Source organism: Pelodiscus sinensis, chromosome 7, assembly GCF_052426305.1.
Source record: "Pelodiscus sinensis isolate ZL-2025 chromosome 7, ASM5242630v1, whole genome shotgun sequence".
Lineage (NCBI taxonomy): Eukaryota > Metazoa > Chordata > Testudines > Trionychidae > Pelodiscus > Pelodiscus sinensis.
Genome location: NC_143058.1, coordinates 18634726 through 18655236, shown reverse-complemented (window position 1 = coordinate 18655236; position 20511 = coordinate 18634726). Strand labels below are relative to the sequence as shown.

The 20511-nt window shown below is 43.2% G+C and overlaps 1 protein-coding gene across 1 annotated transcript in view; it reads left to right on the top strand.

The window, feature by feature from the left end:
- TMEM163 (transmembrane protein 163) overlaps positions 1-13552 on the top strand; it is a 176232-nt gene extending 162680 nt beyond the window's left edge. Inside the window, exons 7-8 of the mRNA XM_075933280.2 lie at positions 6656-6797; positions 11364-13552. Coding sequence (XP_075789395.1) covers positions 6656-6797; positions 11364-11424 — 203 coding nt within the window. The 3' untranslated portion in view covers positions 11425-13552. The remainder of the gene's footprint in view (positions 1-6655; positions 6798-11363) is intronic.
- The last annotated feature ends 6959 nt before the right edge of the window (positions 13553-20511 follow it).

Here is a 20511-nt window from a genome sequence, read left to right as displayed (position 1 = left end):
CACATCTCTTGCGCAAAGCACATGCCAGTGTAGATGCTCTCTTGCACAAATACTTTAACGCAAGAACTCTTGCGTTAATAGTATTTGGACAAAATCTTGCCAATGTAGATGTAGCCTGATAGCTTTGGGTATCTCCTCAGGTCAGAAATAGGGTTAGTTACAGCAAGTGTCAGGCCCAGCAACCTTTCCGCGGGGTGGACACAAGTTCTGTAACAATTCGATTCCCTATGTCCTGGGTCCCAAACCTAGCAGAAGTACAAAGCCCTCTAATGCGGCAGATGTCACTGCCCCAGTCCTGAAAGAACAGGAGTTAAAGTTAGCTAGGTTGAGACTGTAGCAGGCCAAAGAATCCCCAAGCTGCTCTGTTTCAGAGAACATTAAGTGCAGCACAGCACAAATGATAATTGTTTGGTAGTTAATCTGCCCACCTGGACCTGTCTGTGATTGCCTGTGGCACTGATACCCTGAAAGCACCAAAGATGGCTCCACATCCCCCTGTATCCTAGTCCTGACATTTAACCCTTTATAGTCCTCAGGGGTGCTGACCACCTCCGTGGGCCCCGGGCAAGAAGTGTGTGTGTGTATGGGGGGGGGGGGGAGGAAAGAGAATGCTGCACTCCCAGGACAGGGCTCTGTCTCATAGGTGCTGGAACTAGCAGTTCAGGGGTGCTGCAGCATCCCCTGCCTTGAAGTGGTTTCCATTATATCCAGGGTCTACAGTTTGGTTCAGTGACTCAGCACTCTTTACTAGGGATGTGAACGACTAGTTGACTATCTGATAAGCAAATGTTTATTGGATAGTCAACAGGCTAGTCGACTAGTTGCTTCCTCCCCTTGCTGCCTCTATCAGAAAGAGGCAGCAAGGGAGGGGGAGAAGACGGGGTACTTCAAAGCGGCAGTGCCTCATGGAACCTGGGGTCAGATCCTACACAGCTCTGCCACTTTGATATGCAGTGTGCTGCCCGGGGCCTGCTGGGGTGTCCCCAGGCTGCATGCGGCATTTCAAAACCTCTAGCTTCCATCCCAGACACATTTCTCAATCTATTGTTTACAAGCCTAAGATACAACCAGCTTTGCTCCAGTCCCACAGACATTGACAAACACCTACAGGATCTATATAGAGCATTCTTAAAACTTGAAATATCCACCCGGAAAAGTGAAAAAACAGATCGACAGAGCCAGAAGAATACCCAGACATGCACTACTTCAAGACAGGCCAAGGAGAAAAAATAACAGAATTCCACTTGTCATCACCTATTGTTCACAACTTAACTCCCTCCAATGCATTATCAACAATCTACAACCTATCCCAGAAAATGACCAATTTGAGGGACAGGCCAATTCTCACCTACAGACAACTCCCTAACCTCAAATAAATTCTTTCCAATAACCACCTAGCACATCTCCATCCTACTCATTCAGGAACCTAGCCCTACAATCGACCCCGATACCAACTCTGTCCACGCATCTATACAGGTGATATCATCACAGGACTAACCACGTAAACCACCACATCAGAGGATCACACAACTGCACATCCACTAATGTGATCTCTGCCATCAAGTGCCAGCAATGCCCCACTGCATGTACATTGGCCAAACTGGACAGTCTCTATGAGAAAGAATTAATGGACACAAATCAGATATCCGAAAAGGCAACACAGAAACCTGTTGGAGAACATTTTAACTTGCCTGGGCACTCACTAATGGATCTCAGTCACTGTTTTATTTCAAACCAATTTCCAAAGCCAGCTCAACAGGGAGTCTACAGAACTTAATTTCCTTTACAAGCTTGTTTCCTACAACAGAAATCTAAAAAAAGATGTTGGCTAGATGGCCTGCTACATTCCACATAAAAAAACCAAACAAAGGGTACTTAAAGTGGGTACTAAGTATCCTTATCAGCTTCATGTAGCATGGACACTAAGGGTGTGTCTAAACTACATGGCTCCATTGATGGAGCCATGTAGATTAGGCTGATCAGCAAAGGGAAATGAAGCTGCAATTTAAATAATCGCAGCTTCATTTAAATTTAAATGGCTGCCGTGCTGAGCCAACAAACAGCTGATCAGCTGTTTGTCGGCTCAGCACGCTAGTCTAGATGCGCCTGCGCTGACCTGAAAGCCCTTTATCGACCTCCCCCTTATGCCTCGTAGTATGAGGTTTACCGGGGAGGTCGATAAAGGGCTTTCATGTCGACAGGGGAGCATCCAGGGTAGCACGCTGAGCCGAAAAACAGCTGATCAGCTGTTTGTTGGCTCAGCGTGGCAGCCATTTAAATTTAATGAAGCCGCGATTATTTAAATCGCGGCTTCATTTCCCTTTGCCAAACAAACAAATCTACATGGCTCCGTCTACGGAGCCATGTAGTCTAGATGTACCCTAATTGACAAGTTCTTTCCCCCTTTTTTTCTCCTCTTCAAATAAATAGCAGATTGGGAATGAGGGGGGAAAACTGGACTGACCACTTAAACTCCATCATCCGAAGAGATGTGTTGTGCCCACCTAAGCTCATGGTACCATCTACATTTTTATTAGTCTCTAAGGTGCTGAAAAACTATTTGCTGTTTAAGTTTTTCAAAGAGCAAAGATACATTTACCCCACAATGAAAAAACCCATGCAGAGGGTCAACTGCAGTTTAAATGTTTGGGGTTAAGCTGCAACCTGAATGCTGGGATGATGCCCCTATATGGGGTTTGAGAGCTGGAGCACCAGCCAGAAACCAAAACATCCATATTACAAGTTCAGTCCTGCATTCTGAGCCTGAGTCACTTTACCCATGCAGCAGGGCTTTTACTGCAATATAGCTGTACCTTGAGAGGCTTTTGAAAAGCTCTGCCTTACCTTAAAGTAGGTACGAATAGGCACACTGCAGCCAATCAACTAGCCCCATCCTCCTTTGCCCAGCCAATGGTTAATCAGACACATTATGTGTCACATCTTTTTTTATTTCTGTCCAACTCTGCTGTTTGCTTCCTCTTGCTACAGGCAGTAAGAAGGGATTTTCAAAAACTTGTCTTCCCTTGGCTTGTGTGTGTCTGTTCCTTTCTGGTTCTCCTTAGACCTCACCAATTTTTGTTTTGGTGCTGGTAGCAAGTGTGGTTGGCACCATTTCTGTACTGTGGCCCAAAGCTCAAATGAGAATTGTCTTCCAGGTAAATGGTGATCTGGTGCTTCTGCTCCCAGCATCACAATAATCTCACCCAGAAAGGCGTGTTTGAGACTGACTGGTAGTTAAAGTCATTGGTGAGAAATACTGGTTGTTCCCATTGAGAACAGCCGGTCAGTCTTTCAGAAGGTTAGGAAAAGGACTCATCTGAGGAACATGTTAACGATTTCTGTCAAGAGTGACCCAAGGCATTGCTTTCTGGCTTTGAGCAACCAGTTGGTAGAGTGCTCCAGACTACTGGTGATAGAATGGACTTTTTCATTACCTGTATCTATGAGAGTTGAGCCAGTTCTGCAGTGGAAGTTTCCTTTGATTCTAAACTGTGATGATTTGGGGTGTTCTGAGGATGTGGAGAACCCTACATGAATCAGATCCACACACTGGATATGTGGCAAGCCTGGCCTGACTCTCAGTTTGGTTTATCATTAAGAAAAGATATCCATCCACAGGCCCATGCACCAGAATTTCTGTGTTTGTAGGGTGTGGGGGGGTGCTTTTTCTTGGGGTAAATGTGGACCACAAGGGTGCAGTCACTCCCCCTCCATGATTCTCCAAGTAAGCGTGCTCCGACAGGCTGGGGGGAAGGCTGGGGTTGATTACCTCCTACCCCAAGATGTGAGGCCCAGCCTTCCTCCTCCTGCTGGAGTACACTTACTTAGGGGACCATGTGGGGGCGCGTCCATCGTACCCTCCTGTTCCAGTGATTATGCTAGCACAACAGGCACACTGAAATACTGCAAATGGCTCACAGTCAGTCATACAAATCCCCAAATACAGTCATCACAAAGGTAGCTTCATATATCTCTAGCCAGATGCCACTATCAAAAAAGAATCCACATGAGGTTTGTCAGATTAACTCGCCACAATAAGTACCTTTATTCTGATCTAAAGAGATTTCATTCACATGGCAAGCTTTTGTGTTTACAGGTTTAAATGGAAAAAAAATCAATTTCTCAACAAGTTTAACAAGCTGATTTGCTCAAGGCCTGACTTTTCATATGGCTGAGGTATTAGTAGGAGGAGGTTGTGAACTAGTAATGTGCTTCACCCTTCATGATCTGGCAGCCAGTCATTGGACACTTCAAAGTTCTTAAGACTGAGAAGAGTCACTTCATTAAATACTGACAGTACTTCAGAAAGTACTCAACTGTCTGTAATATAAAGAATCACGCTATAAGCAGTGGAGGCAACCGAAATCCCTGTCTATGTTATGTGTTTTCTTTACTCTGTTGAAGGGCTCCTCTTTCAGTTATTTATATCTTCAGTTCCTTGGATTCTGCCCCTGGATCATTACTCCTCTCTTGTGCAGAGAAGGAACTACCTTCTCCATGTATTTCTCCAGCCATGCCTAAACCTTTACACTGGCAGTTTTAATCCCACAGCCAAATCCAAGCCAGATGACCCAGGCTCAGCCTTTGTGCTGTGGCTTATTTTATTGCATTGCAGAGATGCCCTTGGTATCTCAGGCTCAGAGTGAAGCACTCAAAAACCTTTGAAGATCAGGGTCCTCATTTGTAAAATAGAGACAATAATTCTTCCCTATCTCACAGGTGCAATGAGGATCAATACATAAAGATTCAGAGGCAGTCAGATGGGGACCATATGAGTACCACAGACTGGAAATATTAAGATGCTATGGTCTGTTGGCACCCAGGTGCCATAGTAGTTAGTGCAGTAAAAGAGGTAGAGATGAGGCTAAGCACTTGCAGCCGCAGCCAACCACTTCCCACTGCTCCTAATACTAGAGCATTTAAAGCAACATAACTCGTAACCTTGCTCCAAGCAGAGCTACATGAATGGTATAAAAAATGCTAGCAGATATCACCGTCTTATCTCGACGGACACTCCCACCACCAATGCAGCTACATCCTTGTTAACACCAGTGGGAAATTACAGAGTGCCAAGGTAGCCTTTGGTGGTGGAAGGCCACTTTTCAGCAGAGGAAAAGCCACGGACTGTGAAAGGGTGAAGCATGAAGTGTTAGCTTGGGAGGAAAATGTAAGAGGAAGTATTTTTTTCTTTTTAAAAAGCAGGATCTCGAGTGATAGTGAAGGCCAACCTGATAGGTTTTAAAAAAAGTAAATAATTTAGGTTGAAAAGAACATTACCAAGCCTGCAAGCAGCTGAGTGGGTGTGATAGGCAAGCAGGCCTTTTGATGCATATTGGGGAGCAGCCTTGCTTGCTATCACCTACAATAGCATATTCATCTATAAGCTAAAGCTCCGCCATACCTCAAAGCAGGATACATGGTCCAAAAGAAAAAAAAATCCTATACTTTCTCTGAAAGTATGCAAAAATGGCATCTCCACACTCATCACAGCTGCTCCTTGTGTGTATTCAGAGACTCTGCTTCCTACAAGTGACAAATACAGCATACACTATAAGAAAAGGAGCTGGAGTTTCATTATTGTTTAACTAGTTAACACAGGTACATACTCATTGAATGCAGTGAGGTTGTACTTGTGTTTCTAAGGACATCTCTGGACATCAGAAAGGCCTGCTCAGAAAGTATTATTTGGCCTGCATAATCTTTATTTATGGTATTATGAACAATAGACAGATGCAGGCCTGAAACATTGAGTTTGCAAGTCCTGAAATAAAGAAGAGTGTGAGTGTCTTCGTCTTCCAAGTAGTAATCAGGACATTGATGAGAAAACAATAATTATATAGAACCATAAGGGAGCCTTTTTTTAAAAAAAGGGGTTAGTTTTCAGATAGAATGGCCCTTTGACAGATACTCTGAAAGTGGCAAAACTACTCAAGGGCAGAGACTCAGAGTACGTCTAGACTACATAACTCTTCCGGGATAGCGGAGATATCCCGGAAGAGCACTGCCATGTCCAAAGAATGCGTCTGTTTTTCCAAAAAAAATATTCAGAAAAGCAGGTGCATTTCTTTGGCATCCCTGTAAACCTCATTTCATGAGGAAGAAGGGGTGGTCTGAGAGAGGGTTTTTTTCTGACATTTGGCCCCTTGTAGACATGCCAAATGTTGGAAAAGCCTCTTTTGGAAGAAAAGCTGAAAAAGATACTCAGATTGCAGTTCGCATTTTGTGTATCTTTTTCCGACTTTTCTTTGTAGTGGAGAGACAGCCTCAATGAACAGGATGCAGAATAAAAACTAAAAGGGTAATGAAAAAGCTGTGGCTAACGAATGAATAAGAAAGACAATGACAAAAGATGGACACAGCCTCATTCCTGCCAGAAATGAAAAGCAGATGTAGGTCCTTAGACATAAAGGGGGGCACTGAACATTCAAATTCAGCTGCGGCTAAGCATGTGCTAGACACCCGAGCCTTCTTTCCCTGCACAGCACTATATTATATGGCTTCTGTTCTATAGTAGCAGAAACTCTCCACCCTCTATGCTACTGCGTGTAGTGTAATGGCTTTTGGTGTCTCAGACTCTTCATAGCTGAGATGATGAGAACTGATGTTAAGACTGAATGCTTCTCTTCATTTGAATAGGTTATTTTTTCTTTTCCAGGATTCAACTCTCTTGTAGGTGGAGTGATGGGATTTTCCATCCTGTTAAGTGCAGAAGTTTTTAAGCACAATGCTTCTGTCTGGTACCTGGACGGAAGTATAGGAATTTTAATGGGACTTACAATATTTGCTTATGGAGTCAAGTGAGTTAAACTTCTAATTTTTTAAATTTGCTCCATCCACATGCAGTAGCAAACATGTTTATTCAACTCATTCGTGACCTTTAGAGTCAAAAGTCTTGCTTGTTAATGAATAAGAGCAATCCATTTGGAACCTATGTATCTTCATTTGAAACAACTTCTGGACACTCACTGCTGCACTGGGAGTTTGCAGCATGGCAGCTTATATCACATTACTACAGTTCTTGTTCGTTATTGAAGGCAACAGTGTTTGAAAGACAGAAATGTTTATTTATTGTTTGGAAACCTGGTTTCCTCAAGTTGGTGGAGGCTGGGATGTGAACAACTAATCATCTAACTGATAAGCAAAAAAAAAAAAAAAAAAAGTATCAGGTAGTCGAGTCGACTAGTTGCTCCCCCCCCCCCCCCCTGGCTGCCTCTATCAGAAAGAGGCAGCAAGGTGGGGGGGAGAAGACGGGGATACCTTCAAAGTGGCAGCGCCTCATGGAGCCTGGGGCCAGACCCCAGGCTCCATGAGGTGTTGCCACTTTGAAATGCCGCGTGCAGCCCGGGGCCAGCTGGGGTGTCCCCAGGTTCCCGCCGGTGTTTCAAAGCAGCAGCGCCCGGGATCAACAGGAAGTCCCAAGTTGATCCCGGGCTCCATGGGGCGCTGCCACTTTGAAATGCCTTGGGGCACACAGGGCCAGTGGGGGATCTGTGCTCCCTGCAGCACTTTTGCCTTTGAAGTGTAGCAACAGACCTAGGACAAATTGCATCGACTGTTCGATTAGTCAGTTACTCAAAATTTAACATCCCTACATGGGAGGAGAGAGGCTATTTTCTAGATGGACAGTGAGGTCATTTCTGTAGCACTCTAACCCCCCTCTTGCACAAAAAGGAGTCATCTACACAGCTCCTTTTTGTGCAAAAGCCTCTTGCGCAAAAGCGAATCCTAATTAATTATGCAAATGAAGTCTGGTAATATGTTAATTTGCATATTTGCACTTCATTTGCATAGGCTTTTGTGCAAGAGTGGTGTAGTTTAGACGTAGCCCTTATGAGTAAGAACTGAAAGTTTCTGACCATCCCCTGAACAACTATTCATTTGGCATGATTATGATTTATTGTTCTCAGACTATTCCCTTCCTTTTGTAAAAAAAGAATGGTTACTTCTTTCAGAGCAAAACAATATCCCATTAATCCTGCATTGAAAACAGAAGTTACATAACGAAATGGAGTTTATTCATAAAGCAATTACATTTCACTGTTAAATCTCTTCTGCTAAGAGGCATTTGCTACCCAACACAACACCTTTAACAAAGAGATTATTGGTGTTTCAGATATAATATGCACAGTGGACAGAGGCTTATGTAACTGAAATGTACTAAAGAGCCTGTCAGCACAGACATGACTTTAGCTGCGAGGTATTTACCACTGAAGGATTGCCACATAATACAAGGGGTAGAATTCCTCAGAAGCAGGGGTTGGCAATCTATGAGTCCCGAGCCAGATATGCCTCTTCTGGAGCCCCAACTCAGGCCCCCTTGTTCCCGCAGTAGGGAGCCACGCTGGTGCTAGAACCTTCCCTCCCTTCCTACCCCGCCCCCCCCCAAAGACTGGAGCATCAGCACCAGCTTCAGGGAGGAGGAGGAGGGTGGGGACGAGAAAGCCCAGAGGCTCCACGCTGGGAAACAAGTGGAGCAAAAAATGCCTCACTGAGCTGTTCTTTTCCTTCCCTCTGCATGCAGGAAACAAGCAGCCAAAATGGCTCCATGAGCATTGCTCTTTTCTCCGTCCGGGAAACACGTAATATATGGAGATATACCTCTCTCATAGAACTTGAAGGGACCTTAAAAGATCATTGAGTCCAGTCCCCTGCCCTCACAGTAAGACCAAGTACCATCCCTGACAGATTTTCCCCAGATCCCTAAATGGCCCCCTCAAGGATTGAACTCTCAACCCTGGGTTTAGCAGGCCAATGCTCAAGCCCCCTTCTTCCCTCCACTGGATGCTTCTGAGTAATGAGAGCAGCAGGTATGTTACATGGTGCCTGCCACTTGGCATGCAAACAGACTCCCCCATGCCCAGACTCCCCCATCCCCTCACTCACCTCTCCAGCCAGGCAACTCCCTGCCCCAAATCCTCCTTGTCTCCAGCCCCCTGGCCAGAATTTCCCCCTACCCTCAGCCTCCTGGCCAGACACCCTCTGTCCCCTGGCCAGAATTGCCCCTGACCCAGCCCTCTTGCCAAAATAGCCCTCTGGCCAGGCAGCCTGTTCCTGCCCATAGCCAGGCATCCTGCTCCTTGTCCAGACCTCACACACTCATTTCCTCCCACCCTGATCCCAATTCACTGGCAGCTCTGCCCCACACACTTAACTCCTCATTTTTTCCCCAGCCCAGAGCCTAAGGGGCCCCACAAAATCCACTAACCCTGGAGCCCCCAGAAGAGTAAAACTGGCCTGAGGCCTTGAACCTCAGTCCTCCCTGCCCCTCACCCCACTATGTGGCTGGAGCACCAGGGGAGAGAGGTGTTTCAAGGTGGGGGTCACATAAGTGAGGGTTGGAGGTTTTTGGAGATTTTTTTCTCCTCACTTTTGTGGTTCCCTACAGATTTTTCTGTGGGTCAGTGGCCCCCAACCCAAAAAAGGTTCCCCGCTCCTGTCATAAATCAAGACAATGTTGAAACCTTTTGTGGTGGACATAATATTTTACTTTATTTAAAAATAAATTAAGCCTGGCCAAGAAGCCCCCAATTGGGGCCCAACCCCCATGTGGCTGCAGCATCATAACACTCCTGCATCCCTGCATACCCCAATTCTGAGTCCATCATGTACCTGAACCCCCTCTCATCCCCACATCCCTGGACTCCTGCACCCCCACATCACTAGTCCCCTGCCACAACACTCCAGCACCTCCACACACCTCAACCTTGAGACGAGTCCATCATACACCCAATCTCCTGCCCTGAGTCCCTCGTACACCACAACCCAGTCCCCTGCCATAAGACTGACAGAAGATAGCCTGATTACATGAATGAAGTTGGATTTGACCAGTTATGATATAAACTGTAAAGAAACATTCAAAAAGATCCAGCAGTAAAAGTCGCATTAAATAAAGTCTGAGTACAATTTTTTATTTATGCTATTATTAATCATTATGTCAATTATCAATAATATTATGATGTATATTTTCAGTCATGCAATGAGCTTTCTTATATGGCTCTTTGTTGACTACTTGTTCTGAATTTTGATATGGTTTGGCTCTTTGGTTTGAAAACGTTGCTGACCCCTGGTCTGAAGTATCTTTGTGGCATGTTTCTTAAATCTTCTTCTTTCTACGTGAAATAATAGGGAAATATTAGCTGCTCCATGGTGAAGGCTGCAACTGAATTTAAATTATCAACTGGATGTTGGCCTCCCTGTTTAGCACTACAAAAATATACTGTATATTGGCTTGGAAACTGATAGGTCAGCCTATATCCAAATAATTTTTCCACTAGATTTGAAATGGATGGGATAAGGAATTCTTGAACCATGAAACTAAAATTGGAGATGAAATCCTGGTGCTGTGGAAATCAATGGGAGTTTTGCTATTGACTTCACTGGAGCCAGGAATTCCACTGCAGAAGTTCAGGGTGATAAATGTTCTTTGGGTTTTGGAAGGCCGGACACTTTCAAGGAAAATAAAAAAACAGAAATTGTTTTATTGAACTTACATTGTAGAGTTCTAGTACCCATAATTATGGTTTTTATCTTATAATCCAGTTAGGAAAGTTAGCGGAGAGCATTCTGGTAAAATCACTGGTTTCTACATTCTACAACAGAGGCAGGCTATTCTGGCAAATGCAGAGGTGAGGCAGGGGACATTACAGCAGGAACAATGCAAACATCACAAACCGAATCCAAAATTTTTCAAGTTTAATCCCTGTATTACTTACCACCATCATCACATGCCTTTGGATGACCAGGATCTGCTGTGGCCAGTCAGTAGATTCCATCAGGTACAGCTCGCCTGCACTGCCTTGCCAGGTCTCAGCTATCCTCACTTTCTGGGGGAAGCGCTAATAAGCGCTGATGTCTTTCTGGAGCATTCAAGTCACTAAGGGATAAACCTCAGAGTGAGTTCTGGCCACTGAGCAGACTCCACTAAGGGTGCAGCCTCTGTCACTCATCTCCACCATAACAATCTTTTTCAAAGCCATCCTAGTATCAGCAGAGGGTTACATCCTCTCCCTAGCTGGCAGAGCCAAACCTGATTAAGCCAGAATTCTCCCAGGGGACTCATTGCAGCACCACCCTGCCCCCTCTCCACTCCATTGGGCTGTGGCTTTAAATCATAATCTAGCCCCTTGTATTTAAATCTTCTAAAGTAGAGCAGTGCATCTGGTATTTCAAATTTGTGGGTAGACCCCACTCCTTACCCATTGTCCCCCCCCCCCACAACATCTTATAGGTTTAGAAGAGCTGGTTCTGGGTCTCATCAGCAGTGAAGAGAAGATAAACCTGTTATTTCTTGAGTGCATCTAACAACTGCCCTCTGTTCTTTCCCTTACAGTTCAACCTCAACTGATGTGTGCTTTCATTTGCAGGTTACTTATTGATATGGTCCCACGTGTAAGGCAAACACGTCATTATGAAATGTTTGAATGAAGATCTATCTCCTGTTCTCTGTATGGACTGGGAATCTGCAACATCATCTGTTTTGGCAAGTGGTGCCACTGATATTTCACTGGATATGCAGTTTATTTCCCATGGTATATTTCTTTTAATGTTTATTTTAAATGGGAAATCTCTGTATAAGAGGCAGATATGTGCACTGCTTACAAACGCAGCAAACAGTGGCATTTTCCTTTCAAGTAAGCTATTGAATCCTGTTAAGTGACAGTAGAAAACATACATAATTTGCAATTCCAAACCAGCAGCAATGTTCTGTGTTCTAGAGTGAAATTGTTTTTATTGATATAATAGACATCTGCCGATAAGAGGTGCCAATTTCAAAGTCTCTTTTAATGTTGGCTCAAATTTTTTTCCAAATTTGTGCTGTAACGTTGAATTATGGCCATTGTCAACTTCTTCAGCTCACAACTCATCAAAGTATGGTACGTAGATTATGGATGCTAACAACAGTCACTTAAAGCACTGAAGTAAACAAGATTTTTTGTCTCAAGAGGATGGACCAGCACAAGAAGAAAAAACAGCACAAGACCCACTCATTTATATGATCAGAGGTTCATTTCATATAATTTTATTAATCCTAAATTATCTAAACTGTAAATCCTCTTAATTTGAATTTTGTTTTTATTTAACCAGTGATGCACACAGGACATTGCTTTGCATGGACCAAACAAGCACAAAAAGTATTACTGTAAAGACAAAAGCCAAAATGAAGTGTAAGAAGGACCAGTATGAGAAATGCGATTTTCACTCTTTTATTGTACCATACACAGTATTTGTGACTATGTGGTTTCTCTCTAGCCTGATGAAGGTACAGCAGTGACAGCTTTGAACTGTGGTGAAACACAGAGCTATGTATTAGATTTAGATTATTCTGTTAAAAAAAAAGTTCACCCTTCACCACACATTTCTATGTATTTCTTAATATACTACTTACAATATCCAAGAATCAGGAAGTATACAATAAAACTGTTATCTATTTTATACAGTACCTGTAAGAAATATTTGACAGCTGTTGCCAGAATGTATCGTAGAACCAAGTCTTCCTGTACAGCAGTCCATTAAACTAGATTCTCTCGTCATTGCAATTTCCTCCACTTCATATGTTTTGGGTTGGCTGCACAATGTGGAGAACTGAGTGAGTGTTAGGCATTTCATTTGTCCTCTGCTGGGTGAAAAAAGCAGCTATGATATCATGGAAGTGAAATAATACATTAAGAAGAGGGGATCCACATTCATTTGGGTTGAGAACATATGACAGCCGACCTACAATCAAATTGTCAAGGAATTGATAACAGATGGCTTTTTGATGCTTTATATTGATAGACCTTTTATTCCCAGTCAAAGCACTTACAAACTGTTGGCCAAATTCTGATGTCTTTAGTCAAATAAAAACAGACAGCTGATGGTTCCACTCTGTGATCATTCCATGCCCTGGTAAAGCTGAAAAATACTCTACAAGGTTATGATCTGTATTTCCATAGTGCTGAGGCACCCAAGCCACGAATCTGGACTCTCTGGTGCTAAGAGCTGTATAAACAGAACAAAAAGATGGTCCCTATCTCAAGAAGTTTACAGTCTGAGAGACAACAGATGGATAAACGGGAAGGCAGATGGGTGGGGGAGTACAAGGAAACAATGAGACAGAATTGGTCAGCACGATAGGCTGTGGTCTCAATGCACCATCATTCTAAGCACTGTCAAGCTTTAAGGTTCCACTTGGTTTCTTCTGTATTCTTCCTTTATGGATGGTGGGCTGTGGCCTCTTCACCCTCAGAATAGGGCCATCTCTACAGAGGCGGTGCCAGCATTTCTCAGCCTCCTGTAACTGCCCACTTCCAGCAATCATCAGCTCCATTACCTTTTTCCTCCAGGAACTGGATTTTCATTCTCTAGCATCTAAGGCTTTTGTATTTAATTTGGGCTAGCTAAAGTTTGTACAGTGCTTTGTAGACAAAGTTTTTTTCAGTGCTAAGTAGTAGTTGTAATATCCATAATGCCACTGGATAATACTAAAGATCATTGCATCCCTTTCAGCAGTACATACAACACTTTTCACAGGGTGACAAGAGCACAATTGTTAAAGTAAGCAGCAGGTAAAGTATAGGACGAACATTTGCTGTGCAGCCTGACCATCCCCACCCTTTTAACAATATGATTTACTGATCATAGCTGCTGGAGCAATTTTCCAACAGAAAATGGCCCTTGTTCAAGGCGATCCTAGGGAAAGTGCATGCATACAAGAGTATCAGAGAGAAATATCAGTGTTCATACAAAAAAGGGGCTCAGATCCTAGCTATAGCCAATGGCAAGCACAGATTGGCCACAAGCAAACTCTGCCATACTGCAGACTGCAAATATACCTTAATAATGGATACTCTGGGCATGATACTGATTCTCCATACTAGGCAGTGGTTGTGCAATACCCGCCCTCGTATTAATTTAGATGGAATAGAGGACCCTAGGAATCAAACATGTCAACATAACAGTTACTAACACCAGACCATTTTAAACAAGGTTCATGGTCTGACACAGAGAACCAACCTGTTCAGTACAATGAAAACACTTTTAAAAATATGAATCATGACAAGACAAGAAAAAAAATAAAAAATGTAAAAGGTAAAGTATGAAACAAGGCTTTCCCTTTCCAAATCCCCTGTCAGATACACCATCGTAGAGACTGAGAGATGCTAAAAGCTGTCCTTTTGGGGAAAGGAGAAGTTAGTAGAGGTGCGCTGGAGCTGTCATTGTTGCTTTTATTGTTAAAGTGCAATCCTGTTTCCTAAAAGGCAGCCGGGATAAAATAATGGGCAAGCAAAGAACCACAAAGATAGAAAACACAGTTTCTGTCTCTGGTGCGGACTTTCACTTGCAACAGCACTGCTGGAAAAATGCAGGCATGGTACATGGTCTTATCAGATAGTCTGCATCCTAGTAAACTTGTGTCAGCATTGGGCCACTCAAGGCATAGCATTTAGCTGCCTCAAGGCTTACAGCATTGCTGCAAAATATGCTATCTTGGCTGGCAAAGCCAGTCGCTCATTACACAGAAGAAGAAAGGAGAGGGATAGGAAAATGAATAAGACAAGCAAGGAGGAACCATTGGGAGTATGGAGGGAGAGAAAGTCTCACCTGATGTTGGAGATGGTGTCGTCTGGGTCCTGCAAACTCTTACTTCTTCAGAATATGGTGTCAGCAGTGTAATACATTTTACCTGTTGCAGCAACCGTCTCGAGTCAGTATTTGTTAGTCAGCAAGTCCCTGATTTTCCACAGCACAAAGAGAGCACGCTGCTCAGCAGAACTGGAGCCTCTAGGACAAATATAGTTCATGCCTATATGTATGAGGGCCTCTATAGTATCCATTTACTGCGCTGTGCCAGTTTAAACCAGTGCAATTAACACTTGACATTCAGTAGTATATTGATCGCACCCGCAAAGATTTTAATATAAAACTTAAAAGTTTATCCAAATTAGTAAGTTCAGGAATTCTACATAAGCACGAGCATCTCAAATAATGGGCTTAGAAGTCTAATGCATTTGGATGACTGAACTGAGTTGCAATGGAGAGTGGATGGGGATTAGCGTCACCTCTTCAGTCCTGACCCACAGAGATGATGACCCTGTCAGAAGCTCAGGGTAAGGTTTTTGCAAGCTACATGCAGGAAGGTCTTGGTGGAGGTACCTACTTCTGGCTAGATGAGATCTTACTGAAATCAAACCTGTTGGTGAAACCACTGGTGTGAAATGGAATGGAGAGGGAGATCAGTCCTACCTCTACCCCTTCTATTATTTTCAGTACAGCAACAAGATGTGTATTTCTACTCCAGGTTCCACCTCCCATACATCTTTTCTTATGTGGTTGCACTTCTGCCTATCTGAAATCATATCCTATTGGAAAACCCACCATTTCACGAAAGCCTTCCTATATCAAAAGCTGGACAACATTTAGGGGATGAAATATGAAAGGGTTAAAAACATTCCTCAGTCTTGCCAAATCAAGGGATGAGCAGTGTACACTGTTGCATTGATCTCAAGGGCCCAAGGAGCTTACGGTTTTACAAAACTCTTTCACTATCCAGTACTGGAACAATATTACAAAGGTTCAGAATTTTTCTGGTTTGCTTGGTTTCTTGGGAAACTCCCATTCTAAAGTTGGAAGTGTATTAATCAAAACACAATAAAGAATTATAAATAAAAAATAGCTAAAAATGAGTAATTACACATAACCCAAACATGTTAAAGACTCTCTCCTTTTGGAGGTAAAATATCAGTCTCTTATTTTACTAACAACCCTTCTTTGGTGAAAAGAGTTAATTTTACTCCCAGTGCTAATGTGTGAAGGGCATTCACTTTCTCTGTTTTTAAATCACAGACAAGGAGAGAGACAAGATAGAAAAATAGAGGGAAATACAGTTTTTGCTGATGTCCGAGGAACACTGGGCACTTGGCCAGTCACCAATGGAAGCTTCAGGTTGGCAGATCAGCCATATCACCAGTTGTTCTGGATTCTGTAACAGGGCAGGGCTGGATGACCCCTCATCTTGCTGTGCTGATGCAAGCAGTACAGTGATTACAGGATCCAATGAATAGCTGAGAGAGTAAGATGGTAAGAAAGAAGGGGAATGCAGAACAGGATCTTACATGCATTTGCCTGGAGCCTCTGGAGCCCAGACATCAGGAATCCGCACCAATGATTTGAGGACTGAATGCCATGACTACTTTCAGGACACATAGGTGAGGAACAAAGTTCCTTAAACAAGAGCATGGCCTGATTTCTTTCCTAGGAAAAGCTAACTCTTCAGTTTTGTCTGCTCCTTCTGTATTGGGGTCAGGAAAGGTGAGATGAGAATTTTTTTGAAGTCTCCTTTTGAAAATCCCCAAACAGGATGTTGGGGTGGGAAGCAAGCAGCATAGTTCATCTTTTCCTCATTTCGTTCACCAAGTAAACTAACTTCTGTAAGGCCAACCTTGGTTGCTATATTTTCTTATTTATAAAATCTAACCCCGGCACAGCCCTAAAGCTTTATCAAGTAGACATTTTTGCTTGAACTAGCTCAATTTCTCTGACTTGCTCTATTGCACCTACTTGTAACATTCATTATTGGAAACAACTTGACCTACTTTTCATGGCTAGTTTCCAAGTATGCAAAATAAGGCTCAATTGCCCCCACACTGTTAACAATTTAATTTGATGATAGCAAACATTTTAGGGCTTTGGCACTAAGATATGTTGATGGGCAACAAGGTCAGAGATTAGTTTTGCACCTGTTTTAATCCAGAACGATGGGATCCATGGAAAGGAGATCAAGCTAGTGGATAACTACGCATGCATATACACATGCTTTACACTTCCCTGAAATAGAAACATTTCTGTGGCACGGAAGAAAAGGCCTCTGAAGAGCAGGGCCAGAAATTTGCAGCACATGTGTTCATGTACCAATGACAAACCAAATTATTTAATATAACTAATGGATAAAACATACAGCATTCTGAAGCCAGATGGAAGGTAAGGTGACAACTTGCAGGAATCATGCAATTCCTCCTCATGTTTTACATTTGCTTTTAAATACAACATATTACTTATTTAGGTAAAAAAAATCTCAGGGGTAGCTGTGTTAGTCTGTAACTTGAAAAACAACAAGTAGTTCTTTGGCACCTTAGGGACATTACGAATATATAGAATCATGAACTTTTGTGGGTAAAACCCACTTCATCAGTTGGAGTGAAAATAACAGACTCCAAGGTATAGAAAAATAGCAAAAGCAGTTATTGTCAATGGTAGGACCCATGTTAATAAAGCTAATTAAGTAGACTGGATGTGTCCCATACATAGCTTTTCATGTGAAAATGTGAATGTCAAAGGTAGGGGAAATTGGTTCTGTAGCGTGTCAACCAGTTAATATCTTTATTCAATCTCAGATTGAAGATCAAATTTGTAAATAAATTCTGAACTGATGTGCATTCCCTTTTTGTATGCCAAACACAGGTGTGCTTATGTACTGTGCACCAGAGTTGGAAGTTTTCAGCAGCAGTATCCATTGATATTCATGGGTGTCTTAGGTTGCCACATGCTCCAGGCGAGGTTATAAGAGGCTGCGTGTGAGACAAGTCCTCAGTCAGCCTCTTACCACTGAATAAGTAGTTCACAGCAGTGGGGATGGTGGACAAGTAGTGGAACACAAATAGGGACCACATATCTTGAAGAACCTCCAGTTACAGGTAAGTAACTTCCCTCTTCTTCTTGGAGTGATGGTCCCTATCTGCATAATTAATTATTAAAATTATACTCCTTTGGCAGAGACTGGTCATTAGAGATGCGGAATTTCAGGGTTGCAGAGGAGTACAGTTTGCAGTCCATGGGATCCAGATGCTTTGCTGCCTTAACCAGAGGAACTGAAGCAGACGAATGCAAGCCTGTTTCTATGGCCACATGCACCAGGAAATCAGGGGATGGGAGTAACAGGGAAAAAAAGTCAGTCCATTTAGCTGGCACCAAATACCTGCATTCTGCCCTCTTGGGTGTAAGCGCACAAGATGCTGTCATGTACCATGCTATTTGTGCGGGTTTCATGATGGCCTCAATAGGCAGAGCTACACACACCTGTACCCAACAGGTGAATATATCCAGCAATTGGTAAAGTTAGTCCTGGATTTCCTCCAGGGGAACGCCTAGGTCGAGAGCCACCCTTGCTGCAACTCCTGGTACTGGTGGTCAGGTAAGAGGAGTGGAGAAATCAGGGCCTCATTTGGAGAAAAGGGGCTGCTGTCAGGACCTGTGGGGCCGATCATGCTCTGGGTCCTCTTGCAGGTCCAAGTCAATGAGACCCAGTGGAGGGACTGGGTGGGATTGTGTTAGGCCATTGACGGGTATAGCCTATGATGAAAGCCCCTTGCGGGTCAATGATGCTATGAGAAGGGTCTTGTTGGTACTTTGGATCCCAGAAATATAGATACCAACCTGCTGGGACTAGAGCATAGTGCATCTGGTGAGGTGAGCACACCCCAGAGTCTGAGCTACACTGGATCGCTTTTCTGCTGAAAAGTGCCGAGTCTGAAGAAGCCTCCAGAAATAGCAGAATTGTTGGCACAGGTGGTACTACTACCGATGGGGCTAATCTCAAGTGAACAGAAGCAGTGCATCTACTGGTGTAGGAGATCCTGTAGCTGAGAGAAGCAGCACAGGATGATACAGCAATCCTAGGTGGGTGGAGGAAATCAGCAGTTCCATTTGTCCTGGTATCCACAGAACATCCTATGGTTTGCCAAATTGAGAAGGGATACGCGGAAAAGCACCTGAAGAATCTTGTGATGGCTGAAAAGTGCAAGCCAAAGAATTATCTTAACCCACTGGCATCAGTGGGACTAGTAGTGCTGGTGAATGTTTCTTCTCTTACTTTGCCCTCTGTTTTAGAGAGTGGCACAGCAGAGTTGTTGAATGACATCTCTCTTGTCCAGGCTTAGGAAGGAAATGTAGTGTATCCCAGCAGTCCGTGACAGGAACCTGTTCTTGGAGCACTTGCAGAACTCCTTGTTTGCCTTCTCACAGCTCAGCATCACTGATTGTCCTGGGTGGGAGGCCAGAGGTGAAGTGCTCACAGCTGGAAAAGAAAAACACACCGTCGGTCCTTACGACCCAGGATCAGACTCCATGTGAGGCCTTGTGGAGACAGAGAAGATGGGTTTTGTGGGTCCTTGTTGGAGACTTGCAGATATCACAGCTGGCCCAGGCAGCACAGATAACGAACGTGCGTGATATTCATGGAGAACAAACGAGGGGATGAGGTGTAGTTTTTAAACCCTGGAATGCAGGGCATAATTCCCCAAGTTGTTTCAGGGAAGCCATGTATAGGGCTTCACTAAATAACTACTCTATTTACAGGAGGACTAAAATGAAAGAAGCAGAAGTAACTATACACAAATGGACAGTCATTTTCGTAAAAACTATGAGTGCATGAAGAGATTATTCAGACTATGACCATGCAGTAAGAAGAAACTGAGGGCACAGCCCACATGGCCTCTGATAACCTCACCTGGAGCACATAGCAACAGAAGATGACCACGTGGATCAATGAACAATATTGTTAAAAGCTTCCTGCTCCAGTGCATGGGTTCACATGCGCACCTGCATTTTGAATACATCAAGAGACCATCACTTGAAGAATCCATATTAGCCACTCCAGATCTCTTTAAACATACATATCAGCCTACTGGTGGTGTCTTATATATCTATATCTATATCTGATATGATGCAGGAAATTATAGACTGATGTAGCTCCCAATGACATCAAATCGAGATTTGCTAGTTTAAACCAGCTGAGGAAGTAACCTGAAGTTTCAAACTTGGTCACTTGTTCCATGGGTTGGCAGGAGGATGTTGCAAAAGCAATTTGTAGAATCTTCACAAACTCTTTATAGATCAAAATGTAAACACACAGAAGTCTCCTTAAAGTAAGGAGGCATTTGACTCAAGATATCATAGCTCTTCTTCCGACTACACTGGTCTACAAATTTTTTAGAAGTCGCCTGCTTCAGAGATAAAATGTGCTATTTATTATGTATTTTGATGTGCTGAATTCAAATATGACAATTAAAACAACTGATTGGCTACTGTTTCCAAGATATTTAAGTTTTTACATTTTACGTCTATGTATATTGTGTAGATAGTAGAGTTTTAATCATAAATTGTAAACCTAGGTCTTTTCATGTGTTTATGTTTGCTTTACATGATAATATTTCACCTGTCCTGTTTATGTAACACTTTAAAAATCAGCAAAAGGGTTATATAAATAAAATTTATTATGAAACAAAAGGCAAAAAACTATTATGTACATAGTTTAGTCCTATTCAGTGTCTACTCAGCGCTTCTTGGCTTGTCTCTTGTATTCATTAAATGGAGCATCTCTTGTCACTGTCCAGCAACAGTCTGCAAGCATTGATGGGCTCCATTTGCCCTAATAGCATTTCTCCATTGTTGCAATGTCCTGGTGAAATCGCTCGCCGTGCTCGTCGCTCACTGCTCTGCAGTTCGGTGGGAAAAAAATCTAGATGAGAGTGCAAAAAA